This window comes from Salmo salar, unplaced genomic scaffold, assembly GCF_905237065.1.
Source record: "Salmo salar unplaced genomic scaffold, Ssal_v3.1, whole genome shotgun sequence".
Classification (NCBI taxonomy): Eukaryota; Metazoa; Chordata; class Actinopteri; order Salmoniformes; family Salmonidae; genus Salmo; species Salmo salar.
This window is the reverse complement of record NW_025549937.1, coordinates 188,324-210,570: the sequence shown is the minus strand read 5'-3', so window position 1 is coordinate 210,570 and position 22,247 is coordinate 188,324. Positions and strand designations below refer to the sequence as shown.

The window sequence follows — 22,247 nt, the reverse complement described above, 5'->3', positions numbered from 1 at the left end:
GGGTTTTAGGCTGGGTTTCTGTACAGCACTTTGTGACATCGGCTGATGTAAAAAGGGCTTTATAAATACATTTGATTGATTGATTCATTTTGAATGCTGCAGAAGTCATGCTGGATTAACATATTAATAATAATAGTCAACCTTTTCTTGCCCGTGTTGTCGCAAGTCAATGTTTATCTTTTAAAGCTTGGAAAAGAGATCATTTCAGACAGATGTTTTAATTCCTTAAACCCAGAGTTGGACCAAACACTCTCTCCACCGAATAGCAGGCAGGAGAAGCAAAATATTGATTGTTTTGCAACGCTTGCAGTTAGCCCCTGATTGTTGAATTTGTGATTTTCCTGACTTGTTGTGTAATGTTTATGTCCAATGGTGATGAGCACCAATACCTTATATCAATAATCTATCTACATATGACAAGGATTGAAAAGGATTTGCCAGAAGATTGTCGATGTGATTCATGATGATGACTGCTTGTGTTGCTTGCTACCTAAGATTTTATAAGTAATATGATCAGTCCAATCATATTATCACAGCTACGGTAGATATAATGTGATTTGACCTCATTTTATCTGTGGCCAAAGACCTTGAGCCTTCTTGTACGGGCACTTCTAATGTAAATCTATGGCAGAACCCAAGAGGGCTTGAACTGTGTATCTCTCCCTGTAGATTCATAGTGTCCCCATGAGTGACAGAACACTGAGCCAATCACGGCGCAACTACAGAGATTACCATTGGATACGCTCTGTATTTTCCGCTGGCTGGCCCTCCACCATAGAAAGCACGGAGCTGGTCTGAAACACCTACATTTTGGAGCTGCCTTACTCAACAAAGAGACCATGTTTGTATGCGGCTTTGTTAACTCAATATATATATATATTTACATAGTTTTCAAACAATGTGACATCAACTAACGGCAAAATAACATGCAAAACATTTTTTATAAATGATTATAAAAATGTTTTTTTTTTTGCTAATCAGGTGAGGCCCTGAATGACTGGTCGCCACTACTCTGGATTGATCGATTTCATTTTAGTACCGAGACTCTTTCTTGCTTGTGCCTGTCGTTTTTTCACGTTAACGTTACGACCATGAAAATGCTTGTAATGACCTGTCAAAGGCTACATTTTAGTCTGGGATTTAACGCACTGTCTCGACACTTTCATCATAAGAAAGAGAAGAAAGATAACTTTATTTTAAGGTATTTGAAAATCGCGCCACTGGATTACGCTGGCTGTTACGTAGGTGGGACGATTACGTCCCGCCTAGCCCATAGAGGTTAACGTAAAGACTTAAAACTCAGGATTCTGTAATAGCATACCCCAATCAGGATATGTGTTTACTTATAGCTTCCCGTGCCAACCGGAAGTGTCTTAACCTCTTGGGGCTAGGTGGGACGCTAGCGTGCCACCTGTGGTGCACTCCATCAACAGCAGGTGCATTTCAAGAGCGGCAAATTTGAATCCAAATAAATGTCAAAATTCAAATTTTTCAAAAATACAACTATGTTACACCATTTGAAAGATAAACATCTCCTTAATCTAACAACGTTTTACGATTTCAAAAAGGTTTTACGGCGAAAGCATAAATTTAGAGTATGTTAGGACAGTACATTTACAAGAGTTGTGTGTAATGTTTTGTCAAGTCAAAGACAGGGTCACCAAAACCATAAAACCAGCTAAAATGATACACTAACCTTTTACAATCTCCATCAGATGACACTCCTAGGACATTATGTTAGACAATGCATGCATTTTTAGTTCTATCAAGTTCATATTTATATACAAAAACAGCGTTTTACTATGGCATTGATGTTGAGGAAATCGTTTCCCTCCAATAACCGGCAGTCAAGTCAGCGTCACAAATTAAATAATTAAAATTAGAAAACATTGGTAAAATATTATATTGTCATTTAAAGAATTATAGATTTACATCTTTTGAACGCAATCAACTTGCCAGATTTAAAAATAACCTTACTGGGAAATCACACTTTGCAATAATCTGAGCACTGTGCCCAGAAAAATACGCGTTGCGATACAGACTAGACGTCATGTTGGGGAGATCTAAAATCGAAAATACTATGTAAATAATCCATTACCTTTGATTCTCTTCATCAGATGTCACTTCCAGGTATCACAGGTCCATAACGAATGTAGTTTTGTTCAAAAAAGCTCATCATTTATGTCCAAAAATCTCCGTCTCGTTAGCACATGATGTAAGCCAGCCGGACTTCTCGTCATGAACGAGGGGAAAAAATATATTTCCGTTCGTTCAAACATGTCAAACCTTGTATAGCATAAATCATTAGGGCCTTTTTTAACCAGAACATGAATAATATTCAAGGTGGACGAATGCATAGCCTTTTATAACGTATTGGAACGAGGGTACCCAACATGAAGTAGCGCCAGGTGTCTAATGGGACATCACCGTTCCATGGCTCTTGTTCGGTCAGATCTCCCTCCAGAAGACTCAAAACACTTTGTAAAGGCTGGTGACATCTAGTGGAAGCAATAGGAAGTGCCAAAATATTCCTAAACCCCTGTGTTTTTCAATGGGAGAGGTTTAAAGTCAATACAACACATCAGGTATCCACTTCCTGTCAGAAAATGTCTCAGGGTTTTGCCTGCCAAATGAGTTCTGTTATACTCACAGACACCATTCAAACAGTTTTGGAAACTTTAGAGTGTTTTCTATCCATATATAATAAGTATATGCATATTCTAGTTACTGGGTAGGATTAGTAACCAGATTAAATCGGGTACATTTTTTTTATCCAGACGTGCAAATGCTGCCCCCTAGACCCAACAGGTTAAATATGGGTAACAGTAGCTGTTTCGAAGGGTTAAAAAAGTCAGATAATTTCAAAACTTCATATGTGTGACTAGGTAACCCTCATGAACTGTAATTCAGTCATTTATCCCATCAGATTTGCAAAATAACTAACACACACACACACAGCTAGGACATGGTGACACAGTGTGGGACTTAGAGACATATTGGGCCAGCCAATTATGCATTTCTGCAGTATTTTTGAGCATGTCAAATTTGTGATGCTAAATGCCCATTGAAACATATTGCAAATGTGACGTGCATTTGCAATATGATTCAACAGTGAAAAAACATCACCAAATGGACATGATGAAATCAACACAACGAGCGATGGAGAGGAACCACAGTTACTGCCCGGCCATCCCGAGTTCATCGGGCCAGTCAATTAAGCATTTCTGCAGTATTTTTGAGCATGTGAAATTCGTGATGTAATGGTCATTTTGGACTTTTTTCAAAATATCGTTAAAAAACAACAGAGTCCCACTTCTCCCTCATCATACATGACAAATAGACCATCTAGGTTGATTCATGGCTTAACATAGGGCTATATATCATTTGGGCAGTATGAATGCCATTTGGACATGGTTCACTGACTTTTGGGTTTGGAAACCGACTTCCTATGATCGTACATGGCAAATGGACAAACATCCTGATTTGGCACATTCATTACTTTCATACATGTATAATTGACAAAAGAAGAATTGGACATTTCATTTGGACATTTCTAATGGCATTTGGCAAAAAAAAGGGGAAAAAAGTCACTTTTGACTTCCTATGAAATCATATTGCAAATGGACAAAACATATGCCTTAGGTACAAGCAAAAACAACCAAAGAAATGATGGGTGATAAGTTTTCAAAACATTTTTTTTTTAAATGTTCCTGTTGGGTGTTGACTTGTGTTACATTTGCAATATGAAAATCCACGGTGGAGCGCGCTCGCCATCTATAGGATTTTGGGGGAGTGACACTTGGCATTTGCCATATGAAATTTGCAATATGATTTGGATGAATGTGGACCAAATTGGGTGGTATTGGCATTAGGATGTATGATTCGTGCGGTGCCAATATGTTCCCATTCATGTTCCCATCCTTACCAGTAATAAGGGGTGTGTCTGAGGAGTCCTGTATGTAATTCCTACCTTCCTTCACCAGTAATGAGGGGTGTGTCTGAGGAGTCCTGTGTGTAATTCATCCCTTCCTTCACCAGTAATGAGGGGTGTGTCTGAGGAGTCCTGTGTGTAATTCATCCCTTCCTTCACCAGTAATGAGGGGCGTGTCTGAGGAGTCCTGTATGTAATTCCCCTGTTCCTTCACGAGTAATAAGGGGTGTATCTGAGTGGGGGATAAAGGTGTCACACATGAGGACTTTTTTCTCTGTTGAGATCATTTCCTTTTGAATTTATAGCCAGATGTAAAATGTTCCTGTTTTGACTAATAATAGATTGGGTTAGGTCTAATCTATACCAAATTAGCATACCCCCTGAGTCTCTTCCTTGTTTCACACCTGGTAGTTTGGTGGATGGGACTACCAGCTCTCTGTAACCTAGAGGGCAACCAGTGGGTTTGTCTCCTTTATACCATGTTTCTTGTGGGATGACAATGTCCTTATTTCCAATTAATTTAATGAAGTCTGGGTTCCTGCTCTTTAGGCCAAAGGCCTGTTGAGGTCCTTGCCGCAGAGGCGGGGGGCATGGGGTGGACAGGAAGGGCACAGGTCTAATATGGGGGGCTATATAGAGTGTGGCCAGGGTTTGCTTGGGGTGGTCTTAGCTTGTTGGGGTGTGGCTGGTGATGCTCTGGTCTGGGTGTAGGTCCTCTTGGAGTGGGTTCTATCGGTGCAGGTCCTTCAGGAGGGAGTTTTGCATGTCTGGGAGGGTGTCACGCTGCTGCCAACATACTGCCAACATACTGACTATACTCCACCCACTTTAATAATGGTAAAATTGATGTAATTAAATGTATCACTAGCCACTTCAAACAATTCCACTTGATATAATGTTCTCATACACTACATTGCTCATCTCATATGTATATACTGTACGCTATACCATCTACTGCATCTTGCCATCTTGATGTAATGCATCACTAGCCACTTTAGACTGTTAGGGCTAGGGGGCAGTATTGACACGGCTGGATAAAAAACGTACCCGATTTAATCTGGTTACTACACCTGCCCAGTAACTAGAATATGCATATAATTATTGGCTTTGGATAGAAAACACCCTAAAGTTTCTAAAACTGTTTGAATGGTGTCTGTGAGTATAAAAGAACTCCTATGGCAGGCCAAAACCTGAGAAGATTTCAAGCAGGAAGTGGCCTGTCTGAGAAGTAGTGTTTCATCTTGGCTCTTTTTATTGAAGACTCAGGATCTGTGCAATAACGTGACACTTCCTACGTCTTCCATAGGGTCTCAGAGCTCGGGAAAACGTTGAACGATATCGAGGCAGGCTCTGGCTGAAACACTTTATCGCTTTTGGCAAGTGGCCACTCAGAGTACTATGGGCTTAGGCGCGTGCCCGCTTTGACCGAATGGTTTCTTTTCCTTTGTCTGTTTATCTAAACGCAGATTCCCGGTCGGAATATTATCGCATTTTTGTGAGAAAAATGGCATAAAAATTGATTTTAAACAGCGGTTGACATGCTTCGAAGTACGGTAATGGAATATTTAGAATTCTTTTGTCACGAATTGCTCCATGCTCGTCACCCTTATTTAGCCTTTAGGATAGTGTCTAGAACGCACGAACAAAACGCCGCTGTTTGGATATAACGATGGATTATTTTGGACCAAACCAACATTTGTTATTGAAGTAGAAGCCCTGGGAGTGCATTCTGACGAAGACAACAAAGGTAAGAACATTTTTCTTATAGTAAATCTGACTTTGATGAGTGCTAAACCTGCTGGGTGTCTAAATAGCTAGCCCTGTGATGCCGGGCTATCTACTGAGAATATTGCAAAATGTGCTTTCACCGAAAAGCTATTTTAAAATCGGACATATCGAGTGCATAGAGGAGTTCTGTATCTATAATTCTTAAAATAATTGTTATGTTTTTTGTGAACGTTTATCGTGAGTAATTTAGTAAATTCACCGGATGTTTGCGGGGGGTATGCTAGTTCTGAACGTCACATGCTAATGTAAAAAAGCTGTTTTTTGATATAAATATGAACTTGATTGAACAAAACATGCATGCATTGTATAACATAATGTCCTAGGGTTGTCATCTGATGAAGATCATCAAAGGTTAGTGATGCATTTAGCTGTGGTTTTGTTTTTTGTGACATTATATGCTAGCTTGAAAAATGGGTGTCTGATTATTTCTGGCTGGGAACTCTGCTGACATAATCTAATGTTTTGCTTTCGTTGTAAAGCCTTTTTGAAATCGGACAGTGTGGTTAGATTAACGAGAGTCTTGTCTTTAAAATGCTGTAAAATAGTCATATGTTTGAAAAATGGAAGTTTTGGGATTTTAGAGGAATTTGTAATTCGCGCCACGCCCATCATTCGATATTGGAGCAGGTGTTCCGCTAGCGGAACGTATTTGAAAATCGCGCCACTGGATTACACTGGCTGTTACGTAGGTGGGACGATTACGTCCCGCCTAGCCCATAGAGGTTAAAGTGGCTAGTGATACATTTAATTACATCAATTTTACCATTATTAAAGTGGGTGGAGTATAGTCAGTATGTTGGCAGTATGTTGGCAGCAGCGTGACACCCTCCCAGACATGCAAAACTCCCTCCTGAAGGACCTGCACCGATAGAACCCACTCCAAGAGGACCTACACCCAGACCAGAGCATCACCAGCCACACCCCAACAAGCTAAGACCACCCCAAGCAAACCCCGGCCACACTCTATATAGCCCCCCCCATATTAGACCTGTGCCCTTCCTGTCCACCCCATGCCCCCTGCCTCTGCGGCAAGGACCTCAACAGGCCTTTGGCCTAAAGAGCAGGAACCCAGACTTCATTAAATTAATTGGAAATAAGGACATTGTCATCCCACAAGAAACATGGTATAAAGGAGACAAACCCACTGGTTGCCCTCTAGGTTACAGAGAGCTGGTAGTCCCATCCACCAAACTACCAGGTGTGAAACAAGGAAGAGACTCAGGGGGTATGCTAATTTGGTATAGATTAGACCTAACCCAATCTATTATTAGTCAAAACAGGAACATTTTACATCTGGCTATAAATTCAAAAGGAAATGATCTCAACAGAGAAAAAAGTCCTCATGTGTGACACCTTTATCCCCCCCCTCAGACACACCCCTTATTACTCGTGAAGGAACAGGGGAATTACATACAGGACTTTTCAGACACACCCCTCATTACTGGTGAAGGAAGGGATGAATTACACACAGGACTCCTCAGACACACCCCTCATTACTGGTGAAGGAAGGGAGGAATTACACACAGGACTCCTCAGACACACCCCTTATTACTGGTGAAGAAACAGGGGAATTACACACAGGACTCCTCAGACACACCCCTCATTACTCATGAAGGAAGGTAGGAATTACATACAGGACTCCTCAGACACACCCCTTATTACTGGTAATGAATGGGAACAAAAATGAATGGGAACATATTGGCACCGCACGAATCATACACCCTAATGCCAATACCACCCAATTTGGTCCACATTCATCCAAATCATATTGCAAATTTCATATGGCAAATGCCAAGTGTCACTCCCCAAAATCCTATAGATGGCGAGCACGCTCCACCGTGGATTTTCATGTTGCAAATGTAACAAAGTCAACACCCAACAGGAACATTTGGAAAAAAAGAAAAATAATTGAAAACTTATCACCCATAATTTCTTTGGTTGTTTTTGCTTGTACCTAAGGCATATGTTTTGTCCATTTGCAATATGATTTCATAGGAAGTCAAAAGTGACTTTTTCCCCTTTTTTTGCCAAATGCCATTAGAAATGTCCAAATGAAATGTCCAATTCTTTTTTGTCAATTATACATGTATGAAAGTAATGAATGTGCCAAATCAGGATGTTTGTCCATTTGCCATGTACGATCATAGGAAGTCGGTTTCCAAACCCAAAAGTCAGTGAACCATGTCCAAATGGCATTTATACTGCCCAAATGATATATAGCCCTATGTTAAGCCATGAATCAACCTAGATGGTCTATTTGTCATGTATGATGAGGGGAGAAGTGGGACTCTGTTTTTTAATGATATTTTGAAAAACGTCCAAAATGACCATTACATCACGAATTTCACATGCTCAAAAATACTGCAGAAATGCATAATTGACTGGCCCGATGAACTCGGGATGGCCAGGTAGTGGCTGTGGTTCCTCTCCATCGCTCGTCACCCAGCAAGTCAGCATCCATCAGTCAATTAGATGTCATTCTGACACCAAACTGATACCATTTGACACCAAATCCACTTTTTCCAACTCGTTTAAAAGCCAACTATCACATATATCAGAGCAGGCCCATAATTCACAGCGCCTTCAGTTTAAACTATAAAAAACCACAAAACACATAGTTACGTTCTAGCTGTGGATCCAGCTCTGACATTATGTGTAGGCCTATGTGAGGCGATCCCGAATCCCAAGTTTCGGCTCAATAGGTCATTTGGTGCCCGAGCAACGACCTTAATTGGTTCTGAAAATCCACTTTTTCAGGGCATTGCTACGGGGTCCTTGAATGAGCTATCGGACGGAAACGTTGGGGTCTGTCTCTATGGGCCAAGGCGGTTTCAATGCACCTAGTCTTGCGACTCTGTGACATTTCTAAATGTCGCCATTTTCGTGATGGTCAAAATGAATTGAACATATTGCAAATGTACGAGGCTGTTGCTCGGTCTGAGAACCGTCTAGAGCCACATAAATCACCGTGCACTATCGACTTGAGCTCTAGAACAGGTTTCTAAAGTTTCAGAGCTCTAGGTCTGACGGTTCTTTGATCGTTCGAACGAAGGTAACTATTGCAGGCACTGTATGTCTCTAAGCCCCACACTGTGTCACTATGTCCTAGCTGTGTGTGTGTGTGTGTGTGTGTGTGTGTGTGTTTGTTTTTTTGCAAATCTGATGGGATAACTGACTGATTTACAGTTCATGAGGGTTACCTAGTCACACATGCGACATTTTGGAAAGATGTGACTTTTTTAACCCTTCAAAACAGCTACTGTGACCCCACTTTAACCTGTTAGGGCTAAGGGGCAGCATTGACACGGCTGGATAAAAAACATACCCGATTTAATCTGGTTACCACTCCTACTCAGTAACTAGAATATGCATATACTTATTACATATGGATAGAAAACACCCTACATTTTCTAAAACTGTTTGAATGGTGTCTGTAAGTATAACAGAACTCAAATGGCAGGTCAAAACCTGAGAGATTCCTTTACAGGAAGTGGCCTGTCTGACCATTTGTTGAACTTCTTTTCCATCTCTATCATTTACTAAGGATCTCTGCTCTAACGTGACACTTCCCACGTCTTCCATAGGCTCTCAGAGCCCGGGAAAAACAGAATGTCGTCATTCCAGCCCCAGGCTGAAACACATTATCGCCTTTCTCAAGTGGCCCATCAAGAGACACTAGCTTATGCGCGTGACCCCGACCGCCCCCGCCTTTGGGATTTTTTTCCTCTGTTTGCCGAAAAGGAGATTCCCTGTCGGAATATTATCGCTTTTCTACGAGAAAAATGACGTAAAAATTGATTTTAAACAGCGGTTGACATGCTTCGACGTACGGTAATGGAATACTTTGAATTTTATTGTCAGGAATTGCGCCAAGCGCGTGACACTTCTTTACTATTTCGGATAGTGTCTGGAACGCACGAACAAAACGCCGCTATTCGGATATAACGATGGATTATTTTGGACCAAACCAACATTTGTTATTGAAGTAGCTGTCCTGGGTGTGTATTCTGACGAAGACAACAAAAGGTAATGACATTTTTATAATAGTAAATATGATTATGGTGAGTGCTAAACTTGCCGGGTGTCTAAATAGCGAGCCCGTGATGCCTGGGCTATGTACTTAGTATATTGCAAAATGTGCTTTCACCAAAAAGCTATTTTAAAATCGGACATATCGAGTGCATAGAGGAGGTCTGTATCTATAATTCTTAAAATAATTGTTATGCTTTTTGTGAACGTTTATCGTGAGTAATTTAGTAAAATGTTAGCGAATTCCCGGGAAGTTTGCGGGGGGTATGCTAGTTCTGAACGTCACATGCTAATGTAAAAAGCTGTTTTTTTATATAAATATGAACTTGATTGAACAAAACATGCATGTATTGTATAACATAATGTCCTAGGGTTGTCATCTGATGAAGATCATCAAAGGTGAGTGCTGCATTTAGCTGTCTTCTGGGTTTTGGTGACATTATATGCTGGCTTGAAAAATGGGTGTCTGATTATTTCTGGCTTGGTACTCTGCTGACATAATCTAATGTTTTGCTTTCGTTGTAAAGCCTTTTTGAAATCGGACAGTGTGGTTAGATTAACGAGAGTCTTATCTTTAAATGGCTGTAAAATAGTCATATGTTTGAGAAATTGAAGTAATAGGATTTTTAAGGTTTTGAAAATCGCGCCACAGGATAGCCGTGGCTGTTACGTAGGTGGGACGAATTCGTCCCGCCTAGCCTAGAGAGGTTAAGGCAATTCCGGTTGGCACAGGAAGCTTAGAATCGACACACGTTGTCGTTGGAGTAGGCTTTCACAGAATCCTGAGTTGTAAGTCTTTATGTCAAGAATTGACTGATCTACACAGGGTTGAATTCAGTGATTTTCACAATCAGTAGGTTGGTTATATCAAAACACCTTTAGGGTGTTTTTAACAACTTCCGGTTGCTCCAGGAAGCTTAGAATCGACACAGGTAGACCTCACAGTAGCTTGATGGATTGTCATCGAAGACAGGTTCATAAGGCATTTACCATCACGAGTTTGACATGCTCAAAAATACTGCAGAAATGCATAATTGACTGGCCCGATGAACTTGGGATTTTTTATTTGATTTGATTTGATTTGGATCTCTTTTAGTCCCCATTTGGACTAATCTTCCAAGAGTCCTTAAATATTGAAATACAATTTATATACGAACACAATTTCACATATAACACACTATTACAAACATACATAATATACTAACGTAATAAACCAATAAGTAATCAATCTAAAAAATATGAATTCTCCATCTACTGTAATCCCACAACATTTCTGTGTATTATATTTAAATTGTTTTAAAATAATGTTTAAATTTATATATTGAAAGGTTTCTGATTTGCTCAGTTAATTTATTCCATTTCTTTATTGCTCTAAATCGAAATGTTCTTTTGCCTATTTCTCTTTTCTGTCTGGGTAACGCATAGATGGTGGACAATCTATTCCTAGTATTTACGGAATGTCTGTCTCTTACCAACTGATTACCGTTGTGAATAGAACTTGGCCGTTTTAAATGATGTATATTATGAAATAAAATAAGCATGTTTTTTCAATTATCTTGTCGATTGATGACCAACCAAGAACATTGCGTATGACTGCAACAGAAAAACCATATCTCCACCGTAAAACAATCCTTGCTGCTTTGTTCTGGGCAATCTGCAGCCTCCTAACTTCACTTGATGATGCATTTCCCCAGACCACAGAACAGTAGTTCACTTGACTCTCAATTAAAGCTTGTGTTATTTGCTTAAGAATTTTTACTGGTAAATATTTAGCTATCCTTCTGATTATGCATGCTGTTTTAATATTTTTTTACATAGATTAGTTATTTGAGATGACCATGATAAGCAGTTGTCTAGCTGCACTCCTAATAGTTTGGTTTCTGCCACTTCTTCAATTTTTACTCCTCCCATACTTAATTGTATCCCATGCTGTTTTGGCCTTTTCCTAGTGGAACAGACCAACATAACTTTGGTTTTCTTGGTGTTTAAAACAAGTTTATTCTGGCAAACCCACTCCCTAATATTCTCCAAATCTCCTTGTAAAGCTTGCTGTACCTGTTGAACCGATTGTCCTGCTGCATAAATTGTAGTATCATCTGCAAATATAGTAGCTTGAGTTTCAGCTAGGGCATAGGAAAGGTCGTTGGTATATATTAAATAAAGAAGTGGCCCAAGGCAGCTGCCCTGCGGTATTCCACAGTTTAAAGCATGAGGGGAAGAAAATGAACCATTGATATAGGTGAACTGTTTCCTGTCAGTTAGATATGACTGTACCCAATTCAATGCTACCTCCTTAAAACCATAATGCATTAATTTTGTCAAAATTATCTCATGATCCACTAAATCAAATGCTGCACTGAAATCTAAAAATAGTACCCCCACAAACTTGCCATTATCCATAGCATTGAGCCTCTGGTCAGTCATGTCAACCAATGCAGTGGTAGTGGAATGATTTTTGCGATAAGCATGCTGATTGGCTGTAATAAAATCATTATTTTCCATGTACTCCCATATTTGTCTACTCACAATACCCTCCAATATCTTACTGAGTGTAGGGAGTAGAATAATTGGTCGACTATTGGCAGGAGTAGCGGGTTCTTTGCAGTCTTTTGGAATAGGACAAAGTTTAGCATGCTTCCATACATTTGCAAACATCCCCTTTTCCAGTAACAAATTAAATATGCATCTCAGTGGAACTGCAATCTGGGGAGCAGCACAGCGAAGCAAAAATTGTCCATAAGATCATAACCTGTAGATTTCCCATCAGGTAATGACTTCAAAAGGTTTAACACCTCCTCCACTGACACCGTTTGCAGACTAAAAGAGCAGATCTTGTTGCTCATAATATGATCATCAATCCATTGGACAATAGCTTGTTTGGAAGAATGTATGTTTACATTGTTGCTCAGTAAATTAGTTTTCTTTGTGAAAAAATCTGCAAAATGATTGGCAATATCAACTGGTTTTGTTATTATTCTCCCATCAACCTCCACACTAGATGGGCATGATGAGATAGATGTACCAAGTAAACCCTTAACTGTATTCCATACCTTTTTAGAATCATTTTTACAATCAATAAAAGCATTGTTGAAAAATAACTTTTTTTTCGTTCGATTCAATTTAACTGCATAATTACGCAATGTTCTATAAATCTGTTCATCAATTTCTGATTTTGATTTGGCTGCTAAGACTTTTAACATATTTCTTTGAGAAAAAGCCTCACCCAGTTCATCATCAATCCATGGAGATGGACGAGCACCAACTGTACTCTTTCTTATAGGGGCATGATGGTCCATAACCTCAGTGAGCAAATCAATAAAACATTCTGTAGCGTGATTTAAATCATCCTCTAGATAAATCAGCTCCCAGGGTACAGCAGCCAAATCATTTAGAAATAGCTCATAATTAAATGTTTTAACATTTCTCTTGACCACAATCCTAGGGGGTTTCTTTGGAACCTTGGTGTTCATGGTTATGGTCACAATATTATGGTCTGTCCAGCCCACTGGCATTGATCTGGCTTTTAAGCATTGCGATGGTATATTACAGAAAATCAGATTAATGCATGTGTCTGAACGATGACCCAACTTAATTGATGATCTAGTAGTATCATTAACCATTTGTTTCAAACCACAGTTCTCCGCATATCTCATCAATTTTGTTCTATTCAAATTATTGTGATCCTTCCAATTTATATTAAAATCACCCAAGATAAATACATCTCTGTTGCTATCTGTGGCCTGGTCAAAGCCAGTACATAAGTCATCCAAATAGGACACCTTAGAGCTAGGAGGTCTATACACACATCCTACCAATATGGCTGCCTGGTGAGGCAGATGTACTTGAGCCCATAGTGCCTCTACTTGACATACATTAAGGTCATCCCTTCTCTTAAAAGGTATCTGATTCTGAATATACAGTGCTACACCCCCACCATTCTTATTCCTGTCCCTTCTAAGTAGACTATATCCATGAATGTTAATTTGCCCATCATTTACAGATGCAGCTAAATGCGTTTCGGTCAAGGCCAAAATATGAATATTATTTATCTTGACCAAGTTAACCTGTTAGGGCTAGGGGGCAGCATTTGCACGTCTGGATAAAAAAAATGTACCCGATTTAATCTGGTTACTAATCCTACCCAGTAACTAGAATATGCATATACTTATTATATATGGATAGAAAACACTCTAAAGTTTCTAAAACTGTTTGAATGGTGTCTGTGAGTATAACAGAACTCATTTGGCAGGCAAAACCCTGAGACATTTTCTGACAGGAAGTGGATACCTGATGTGTTGTATTGACTTTAAACCTATCCCATTGAAAAACACAGGGGCTGAGGAATATTTTGGCACTTCCTATTGCTTCCACTAGATGTCACCAGCCTTTACAAAGTGTTTTGAGTCTTCTGGAGGGAGATCTGACCGAACAAGAGCCATCGAACGATGATGTCCCATTAGACACCTGGCGCGCGAGTTCATGTTGGGTACCCTCGTTCCAATACGTTATAAAAGAGTATGCATTCGTCCACCTTGAATATTATTCATGTTCTGGTTAAAAAAGGCCCTAATGATTTATGCTATACAACGTTTGACATGTTTGAACGAACGTAAATATATTTTTCCCCTCGTTCATGACGAGAAGTCCGGCTGGCTTAGATCATGTGCTAACAAGACGGAGATTTTTGGACATAAATGATGAGCTTTTTTGAACAAAACTACATTCGTTATGGACCTGTGATACCTGGAAGTGACATCTGATGAAGAGAATCAAAGGTAATGGATTATTTACATAGTATTTTCGATTTTAGATCTCCCCAACATGACGTCTAGTCTGTATCGCAACGCCGTATTTTTCTGGGCGCAGTGCTCAGATTATTGCAAAGTGTGATTTCCCAGTAAGGTTATTTTTAAATCTGGCAAGTTGATTGCGTTCAAGAGATGTAAATCTATAATTCTTTAAATGACAATATAATATTTTACCAATGTTTTCTAATTTTAATTATTTAATTTGTGACGCTGACTTGACTGCCGGTTATTGGAGGGAAACGATTTCCTCAACATCAATGCCATAGTAAAACGCTGTTTTTGGATATAAATATGAACTTGATAGAACTAAAAATGCATGCATTGTCTAACATAATGTCCTAGGAGTGTCATCTGATGGAGATTGTAAAAGGTTAGTGCATCATTTTAGCTGGTTTTATGGTTTTGGTAAGAAGCCAGCCGGACTTCTCGTCATGAACGAGGGGAAAAAATATATTTACGTTCGTTCAAACATGTCAAACGTTGTATAGCATAAATCATTAGGGCCTTTTTTAACCAGAACATGAATAATATTCAAGGTGGACGAATGCATACTCTTTTATAACGTATTGGAACGAGGGTACCCAACATGAACTTGCGCGCCAGGTGTCTAATGGGACATCATCGTTCCATGGCTCTTGTTCGGTCAGATCTCCCTCCAGAAGACTCAAAACACTTTGTAAAGGCTGGTGACATCTAGTGGAAGCAATAGGAAGTGCCAAAATATTCCTCAGCCCCTGTGTTTTTCAATGGGATAGGTTTAAAGGTAATACAACACATCAGGTATCCACTTCCTGTCAGAAAATGTCTCAGGGTTTTGCCTGCCAAATGAGTTCTGTTATACTCACAGACACCATTCAAACAGTTTTAGAAACTTTAGAGTGTTTTCTATCCATATATAATAAGTATATGCATATTCTAGTTACTGGGTAGGATTAGTAACCAGATTAAATCGGGTACATTTTTTTATCCAGACGTGCAAATGCTGCCCCCTAGCCCTAACAGGTTAAGTGGGGAGTATCATCGATTTGAAATACAGTTTTGCTACCTCTGTGGTCAAACAATTTCGTATAAATCGGAAATTAGCTAGGTTGAATTTAATTATTTGAATTACCTTTTTCACATGCTTTTTAAAGAGAGGTTGGAATCAAGTATGATTCCAAGGTACTTAAAATCAGATACCACCTGGAGCTTCTCCCCTGACACATAGACATCTGGCTCAGTAGCATCTGTTGCCCTCTTTGTGAAGAACATGCAAACTGTTTTTTTCACATTGAGATGCAAACACGAGTCACTGAGCCACTTTGTAACCTGGACCATTACAGTAGTGAGTTCTTGTGCAGCTTGTTGTTTGCTCTTTGCATGCACATATATCACTGTATCATCTGCATACATTTGAACTTCAGACCCAGTGCAGACGGAAGGCAGATCATTAATGTACAGGCTGAACAGGAGGGGCCCCAGTATTGACCCTTGGTGCACACCCACATCATAGCTAAGAGTGGGTGACAGCTCATTGCTCACTCTGACACACTGAGTTCTGCCTTCAAGGTATAATTTCATCCATCTCAAGGCATCGGGGGAAAAGTTGAACTTGGACAATTTTGTGATGAGAATCTCATGGTTAACAGTATCGAAAGCCTTCCTTAGGTCCAGAAACACAGCCCCAACAACGCCCCCTTTGTCCATCTTGGACTTCACATTTTCCAGAAGAAAGCAGTTGGCCGTTTCTGTGGAGTGTTTCGCTCTGAAGCCAAACTGCATGGAGTGTAATGTGAAGGGGCTGTTGTTGAGGTGGGAAATCAGTTTTTCTGCTACACACTTTTCAACAACCTTCGACACCACAGGTAGTATACTAATGGGCCTGTAGTTACTCACGTCAGCAGGGTCGCCCGATTTAAAGATGGCCGTTATTATGGCTGACTTCCATACCCTTGGAAACACCCCCAGACCAATAGATGTGTTGGTGACCTTAGTAATGGGGCCAATGAGTGACTCTTTGTAGTTTTTAAGAAAGGTAGAGTCCAGCCCAAACACATCTTTGGATTTAGAGTTCTTTAGTGAGCTAATCACCTTGTTCACCTTTGACTCAGAAACCTCCCTTATGATGAAGACAAACGTTCGCGGACATCTAGTAAGGGACCGTACATTTGCAATATAGACTTCCTCACTAACCATACGGCAAATGCTGAAATGTTCACTTCATGTATGTGAAGGAAGGGAGGAATTACACACAGGACTCCTCAGACACACCCCTTATTACTGGTGAATGAAGGGAGGAATTACACACAGGACTCCTCAGACACACCCCTTATTACTGGTGAAGGAAGGTAGGAATTACACACAGGACTCCTCAGACACACCCCTTATTACTGGTGAAGGAAGGGAGGAATTACACACAGGACTCCTCAGACACGCCCCTTATTACTGGTGAAGGAAGGTAGGAATTACACACAGGACTCCTCAGACACACCCCTTATTACTGGTGAAGGAAGGGAGGAATTACCCACAGGACTCCTCAGACACACCCCTTGAGAAGTGTAGTACTCTAATCTGAGCCAGGTCTTATGCAATTGATCAGAAGAAGAAGAAAGAAGAAGTGTGTATAAATGTCTCTGAATAACTCTTGACTCTGGTGTCAATGTCACACAGGATACAGTAAATGTAGACCTCACGCCCTCTCTGAGAAAGACAGAGACATCTTTGAATAACTATTCTCTCTGGTGTCCATGTCACACAGGACACAGCATAGTGTATTAAACTGGCCATTGATGGACGACCACAGAGGGCAAGACTCAGTCCTGGGAACCCCAAGAGGTGCATGTTTTAGTTCTTGCCACAACACTACAAAGATAATAATTAACTCTTCATCATCAAGCTGTGATTAGTAGAATCCACTGTGTAGTGATACGTAACCTCTCAGAACTACAGTCATGCTCTGTGATGTGTGTGTGAATTCACAGGGTCCCATTTTACTCCATGTAAAATATTCAATGCTTTAATCACATGTATATACATCAAAATTTATATACACTGTGGTAAACTAAACTAATATAAACTAAATATACAAACTAATCTACACTGTGGTGAACTAAACTAATATAAACTAAATATACAAACTAATCTACACTGTGGTGAACTAAACTAATATAAACTAAATATACAAACTAATCTACACTGTGGTAAACTAAACTAATATAAACTAAATATACAAACTAATCTACACTGTGGTGAACTAAACTAATGTAAACTAAATATACAAACTAATCTACACTGTGGTAAACTAATATAAACTAAATATACAAACGAATCTACACTGTAAGAAACAAACAAAACGTGGTTTTCAGAAAATAAGTCTGGAGTCACATGGTGGTGGTTAGTGTCATACTATTGGTTAGACAGTTTCCCCTTTAATGAGGTTGACAGTTAAAACTGTCTCTTACATTAGACTGAGTCACACAGAGGCTCCAGCTGTGCAGAAAACAGACACAAACCTACAACTGAGATAACAGCAGACCTTACAACAGTAGAAGTTACAGCAGTAGAAGTTACAACAGTAGAAGATACAGCAGTAGAAGTTACAGCAGTAGAAGTTACAACAGTAGAAGTTACAGCAGTAGAAGTTACAGCAGTAGAAGTTACAGCAGTAGAAGTTACAGCAGTAGAAGTTAGATGAACAGAAGTTACAACAGTCTACTGTTACTGCATTTGAGCACAAGCGTATAAAGATGTCAAAGGGAATCTATGAATACACAAATGGATTTGAAGACGAAGAACCCAATGAAATAAAGACCATTGATATTGATGATCATATTTACAACAACAAAAGACCCATCATGCCCTGCAAGAAGGATGGAGTTGGTGATCAACATTCAGGTAACATTTTATGCTGTTATAGTGCTAGACACACACACACACACACACACACACACACACACACACACACACACACACACACACACACACACACACACACACACACACAGTAAGGGCAATTTTCTGGTAAACCTTACTGATTCTTGTATGCTCAAAAATCTTTCCTTAAGCTGAGTTGCTTAGTTATTATTATTAGAGAAACTAGATCATGTAAGATAGAAATGTGTGTGCAGTGTAGGAACCTAACTAGGGAATTAGACCCCACCCTCCATTGTTCGTTCTGGGCGCACAACCAAGAGCTGAATGGCGCGACCTATGGTTTCCTGTTAGTCAGAAGAGAATTAACTTTAATCAAACAAAAGCAGATCAAAGTGTTGTTTCCCCCACACCAGTCTGATAAAGCTGTTGTCCTGGTTTAAGCCTGTTGCTGGGAGAAAAATTAATGCTTGTGGTTTGTTTAGGTTAATGGGTGTGAAACCGTCTTGCTGGCTAACTATGTCTAGAGTGATTTCCTGTTTCCTGTTGCTCTGATTGTTTTAGTTGTCACTATAGGATTAGAAGAACCGGCAGTTGCTACAGGAGACGAGACGACCCAATTGTATACCATTTACAACAGTTTAGTCCTGTTTCTCCCAACACGTACACATGCCAAGATCACCTGTTTTCTGTATGAGACAGCCTGACTATATGAGGTTCCTGAACTTCTTGCGTCATTTGACCTTCCACCTCACAGTCGACCAGCTCCATTATTGCAATTATTATCAATAAAGATTGATTGTTTGAAGAAATAACAAAGTCTCTCCTTGATTGGTTGGAATTTCCATGACAACACACACACCAACAAGCACAAACCTTTTTGCACCTTTTCTACACTGACTCTATGCACACACACTGGACTCTACAAACACACACACACTGGACTCTACAAACACACACACACACTGGACTCTACAAACACACACACACACACACACACACACACACACACACACACACACACACACACACACACACACACACACACACACACACACACACACACACACACACACACACACACACACACACACACATATGATTTTGGACTACAGGAAAAAGAGGACCGAGCACGCCTCCATTCTCATTGACAGGGCTGCAGTGGAGCAGGTTGAGAGCTTCAAGTTCCTTTGTGTCCACATCACCAACAAACTAACATGGTCCAAGCACAACAAGACAGTCTTGAAGAGGGCACGACAAAATCTATTCCTCCTCAGGAGACTGAAAAGATTTGGCATGGGTCCTCAGATCCTCAAAAGAGTCCACAGCTGCACCATCAATATCATCCTGACTGATTGCATCACTGCCTGGACCTCTAAACCAGGCGGTGTCAGAGGAAGGCCCTAAAAATTGTCAAAGACTCCAGCCACCCCAGTCATAGACTGTTCTCTCTGCTTACGCACGGCAAAGGGTACCGGAGTGCCAAGTCTAGGTCCAAGAGGCTTCTAAACAGCTTCTACCCCCAAACCATAAGACTCCTGAACACCTCAAATGGCTACCCAGACTATTTGCATTGCCCCCCACCTCGCTCCCCCTCTTTTATACCGCTGCTACTCTCTGTTGTCATCATCTATGCATAGTCAATTTAATAACTCTACCTACATGTACATATTACCTCAACTAACCGGTGCCCCCACACATTGACTCTGTACTGGCACCCCCCCTGTATATAGTCTCACTATTGTTATTTTACTGCTGCTCTTTAATTACTTGTTCCTTTTATTTCTTATTCTTATCCGTATTTTTATTGTTGAAATGTTTTAACTGCATTGTTAGTTAGGGGCTCGTAAGTAAGCATTTCACTGTAAAGTCTACACCTGTTGTATTGGGCGCATGTGACTAATAAAATTTGATTTGATATGCCCACACACACACAAATAAATACTGACATTTCTCATTTACATAAATATTCACACACCCAAGACAGTACATGTTAGAATCACCTTTGGCAGCGATTACAGCTGTGAGTCTCTGGGTAAGTTTCTAAGAGCTTTGTAGACCTGGATTGTATAATATTTGCCCATTATTCTTAAAAAATATTCTTCTAGCTTGGTCAAATTGGTTGTTGATCATTGCTAGACAACAATTTTCAAGTCTTACCATAGATTTTCATGCAGATTTAAGTCAAAACTGTAACTCTGCAAACTCCAGTATAGATTTGGCCTTGTGTTTTAAGTTATTGTCCTGTTGAAAGTTGAATTTTTCTCCAAGTGTCTGGTGTAAAGCAGACTGAACCAGGTTTTCCTCTAGGATTTTGCCTTTGCTTTGCTTTGCTCCATTCTGTTTAATTTTTTATCCTGAAAACTCCCCAGTCCTTAACGATTACAAGCATACCCATAACATGATGCAGCCACCACTCTGATTGACAGTATGGAGAGTGGTACTCGGTAATGTGTTGTATTGGATTTGCCCCAAGTATAACACTTTGTATTCAATACAAAAAGTGAACTGCTTTGCCACATGCTTTTGCAGTATTACTTTAGTGCCTTGTTGCAAACAGGGTGCATGTTATGTAATATTTATATTCTGTACAAGCTTCCTTTTCACTCTGTCAATTAGGTTAGCAATGTGAAGTACCTACAATGTGGATCAATCCTCAGTTTTCTCCTATCACAGCCATTTAACTCTGTAACTGTTTAAAGTCACCATTTGCCTCAAAGTGAAATCCTTGAGAAATGTCCTTCCTTTCTGGCAACTAAGTTAGATTTTTTTTGGGATGAGGGAAAAAAACAATTTCATCCGTTTTAGAATAAGGCTGTAACGTAACAAAATGTGGAAAAAGTCAAGGGTCGAAATACTTTCCAAATGCACTGTAGCCATGTTATTTAGACTTGTTATTCTTCATCATTATTCACTGTGTATTTATTCCTTGTGTCACTATTTTAACTTCTTTGGGCTAGGGGGCAGTATTTTCACATCCGGATAAAAAACGTACCCGATTTAATCTGGTTACGACTCCTGCCCAGTAACTCGAATATGCATATAATTATTGACTTTGGATAGAAAACACCCTAAAGTTTCTAAAACTGTTTGAATGGTGTCTGTGAGTATAACAGAACTCCTATGGCAGGCAAAAACCTGAGAAGGTTTCATGCAGGAAGTGGCCTGTCTGACAAGGTGTTGTTGTTCTTGCTTCTGTGCATTGAAGAGTCAGGATCTTAGCTGTAACGTGACATTTCCTAGGGCTCCAATATGCTCTCAGAGCCCGGGGAAAACCTGAACGATGACGAGGCAGCCTCAGGCTGAAACACATTATCGCCTATTCAAAGTGGCCCATCAGAGGACAATGGAATTAGGCGCGTGCCCGATTCGACCCCGTGCAGTATTTTCCTTCGGCTGTTTAGCTAATTGCAGATTCCCGGTCAGAATATTATCGCTTTTTTACGAGAATAATGGCATAAAAATTGATTTTAAACAGTGGTTGACATGCTTCGAAGTACGGTAATGGAATATTTAGAATTTTTTTGTCACGAAATGCGCCATGCGCACGACCATTATTTACCATTTCGGATAGTGTCTGGGACGCACGAACAAAACGCCGCTATTCGGATATAACGATGGATTATTTTGGACCAAACCAACATTTGTTATTGAAGTAGCAGTCCTGGAAGTGCATTCTGACGAAGAACAGGAAAGGTAAGACCATTTTTGTTATAGTAAATGGGATTTTGGTGAAGGCTAAACTTGCCGGGTGTCTAAATAGCTAGCCCTGTGATGCCGGGCTATCTACTCAGAATATTGCAAAATGTGCTTCATCCGAAAAGCTATTTTAAAATCGGACA

At 40.0% G+C, this 22,247-nt stretch overlaps 1 protein-coding gene across 5 annotated transcripts in view; it reads left to right on the top strand.

Annotated features, from left to right (window-relative positions):
* Positions 1-18,019: 18,019 nt before the first annotated feature.
* Positions 18,020-22,247, top strand: part of LOC123739010 (C-type lectin domain family 4 member M) — a 48,094-nt gene continuing 43,866 nt past the window's right edge. For 3 of the 5 annotated variants that reach the window (XM_045713602.1, XM_045713600.1, XM_045713599.1), the window contains exon 1: positions 18,020-18,429. In XM_045713602.1, coding sequence (XP_045569558.1) covers positions 18,282-18,429 — 148 coding nt within the window. In that variant the 5' untranslated portion in view covers positions 18,020-18,281. The remainder of the gene's footprint in view (positions 18,430-22,247) is intronic. The other 2 variants (XM_045713601.1, XM_045713598.1) reach the window with 2 other exon arrangements.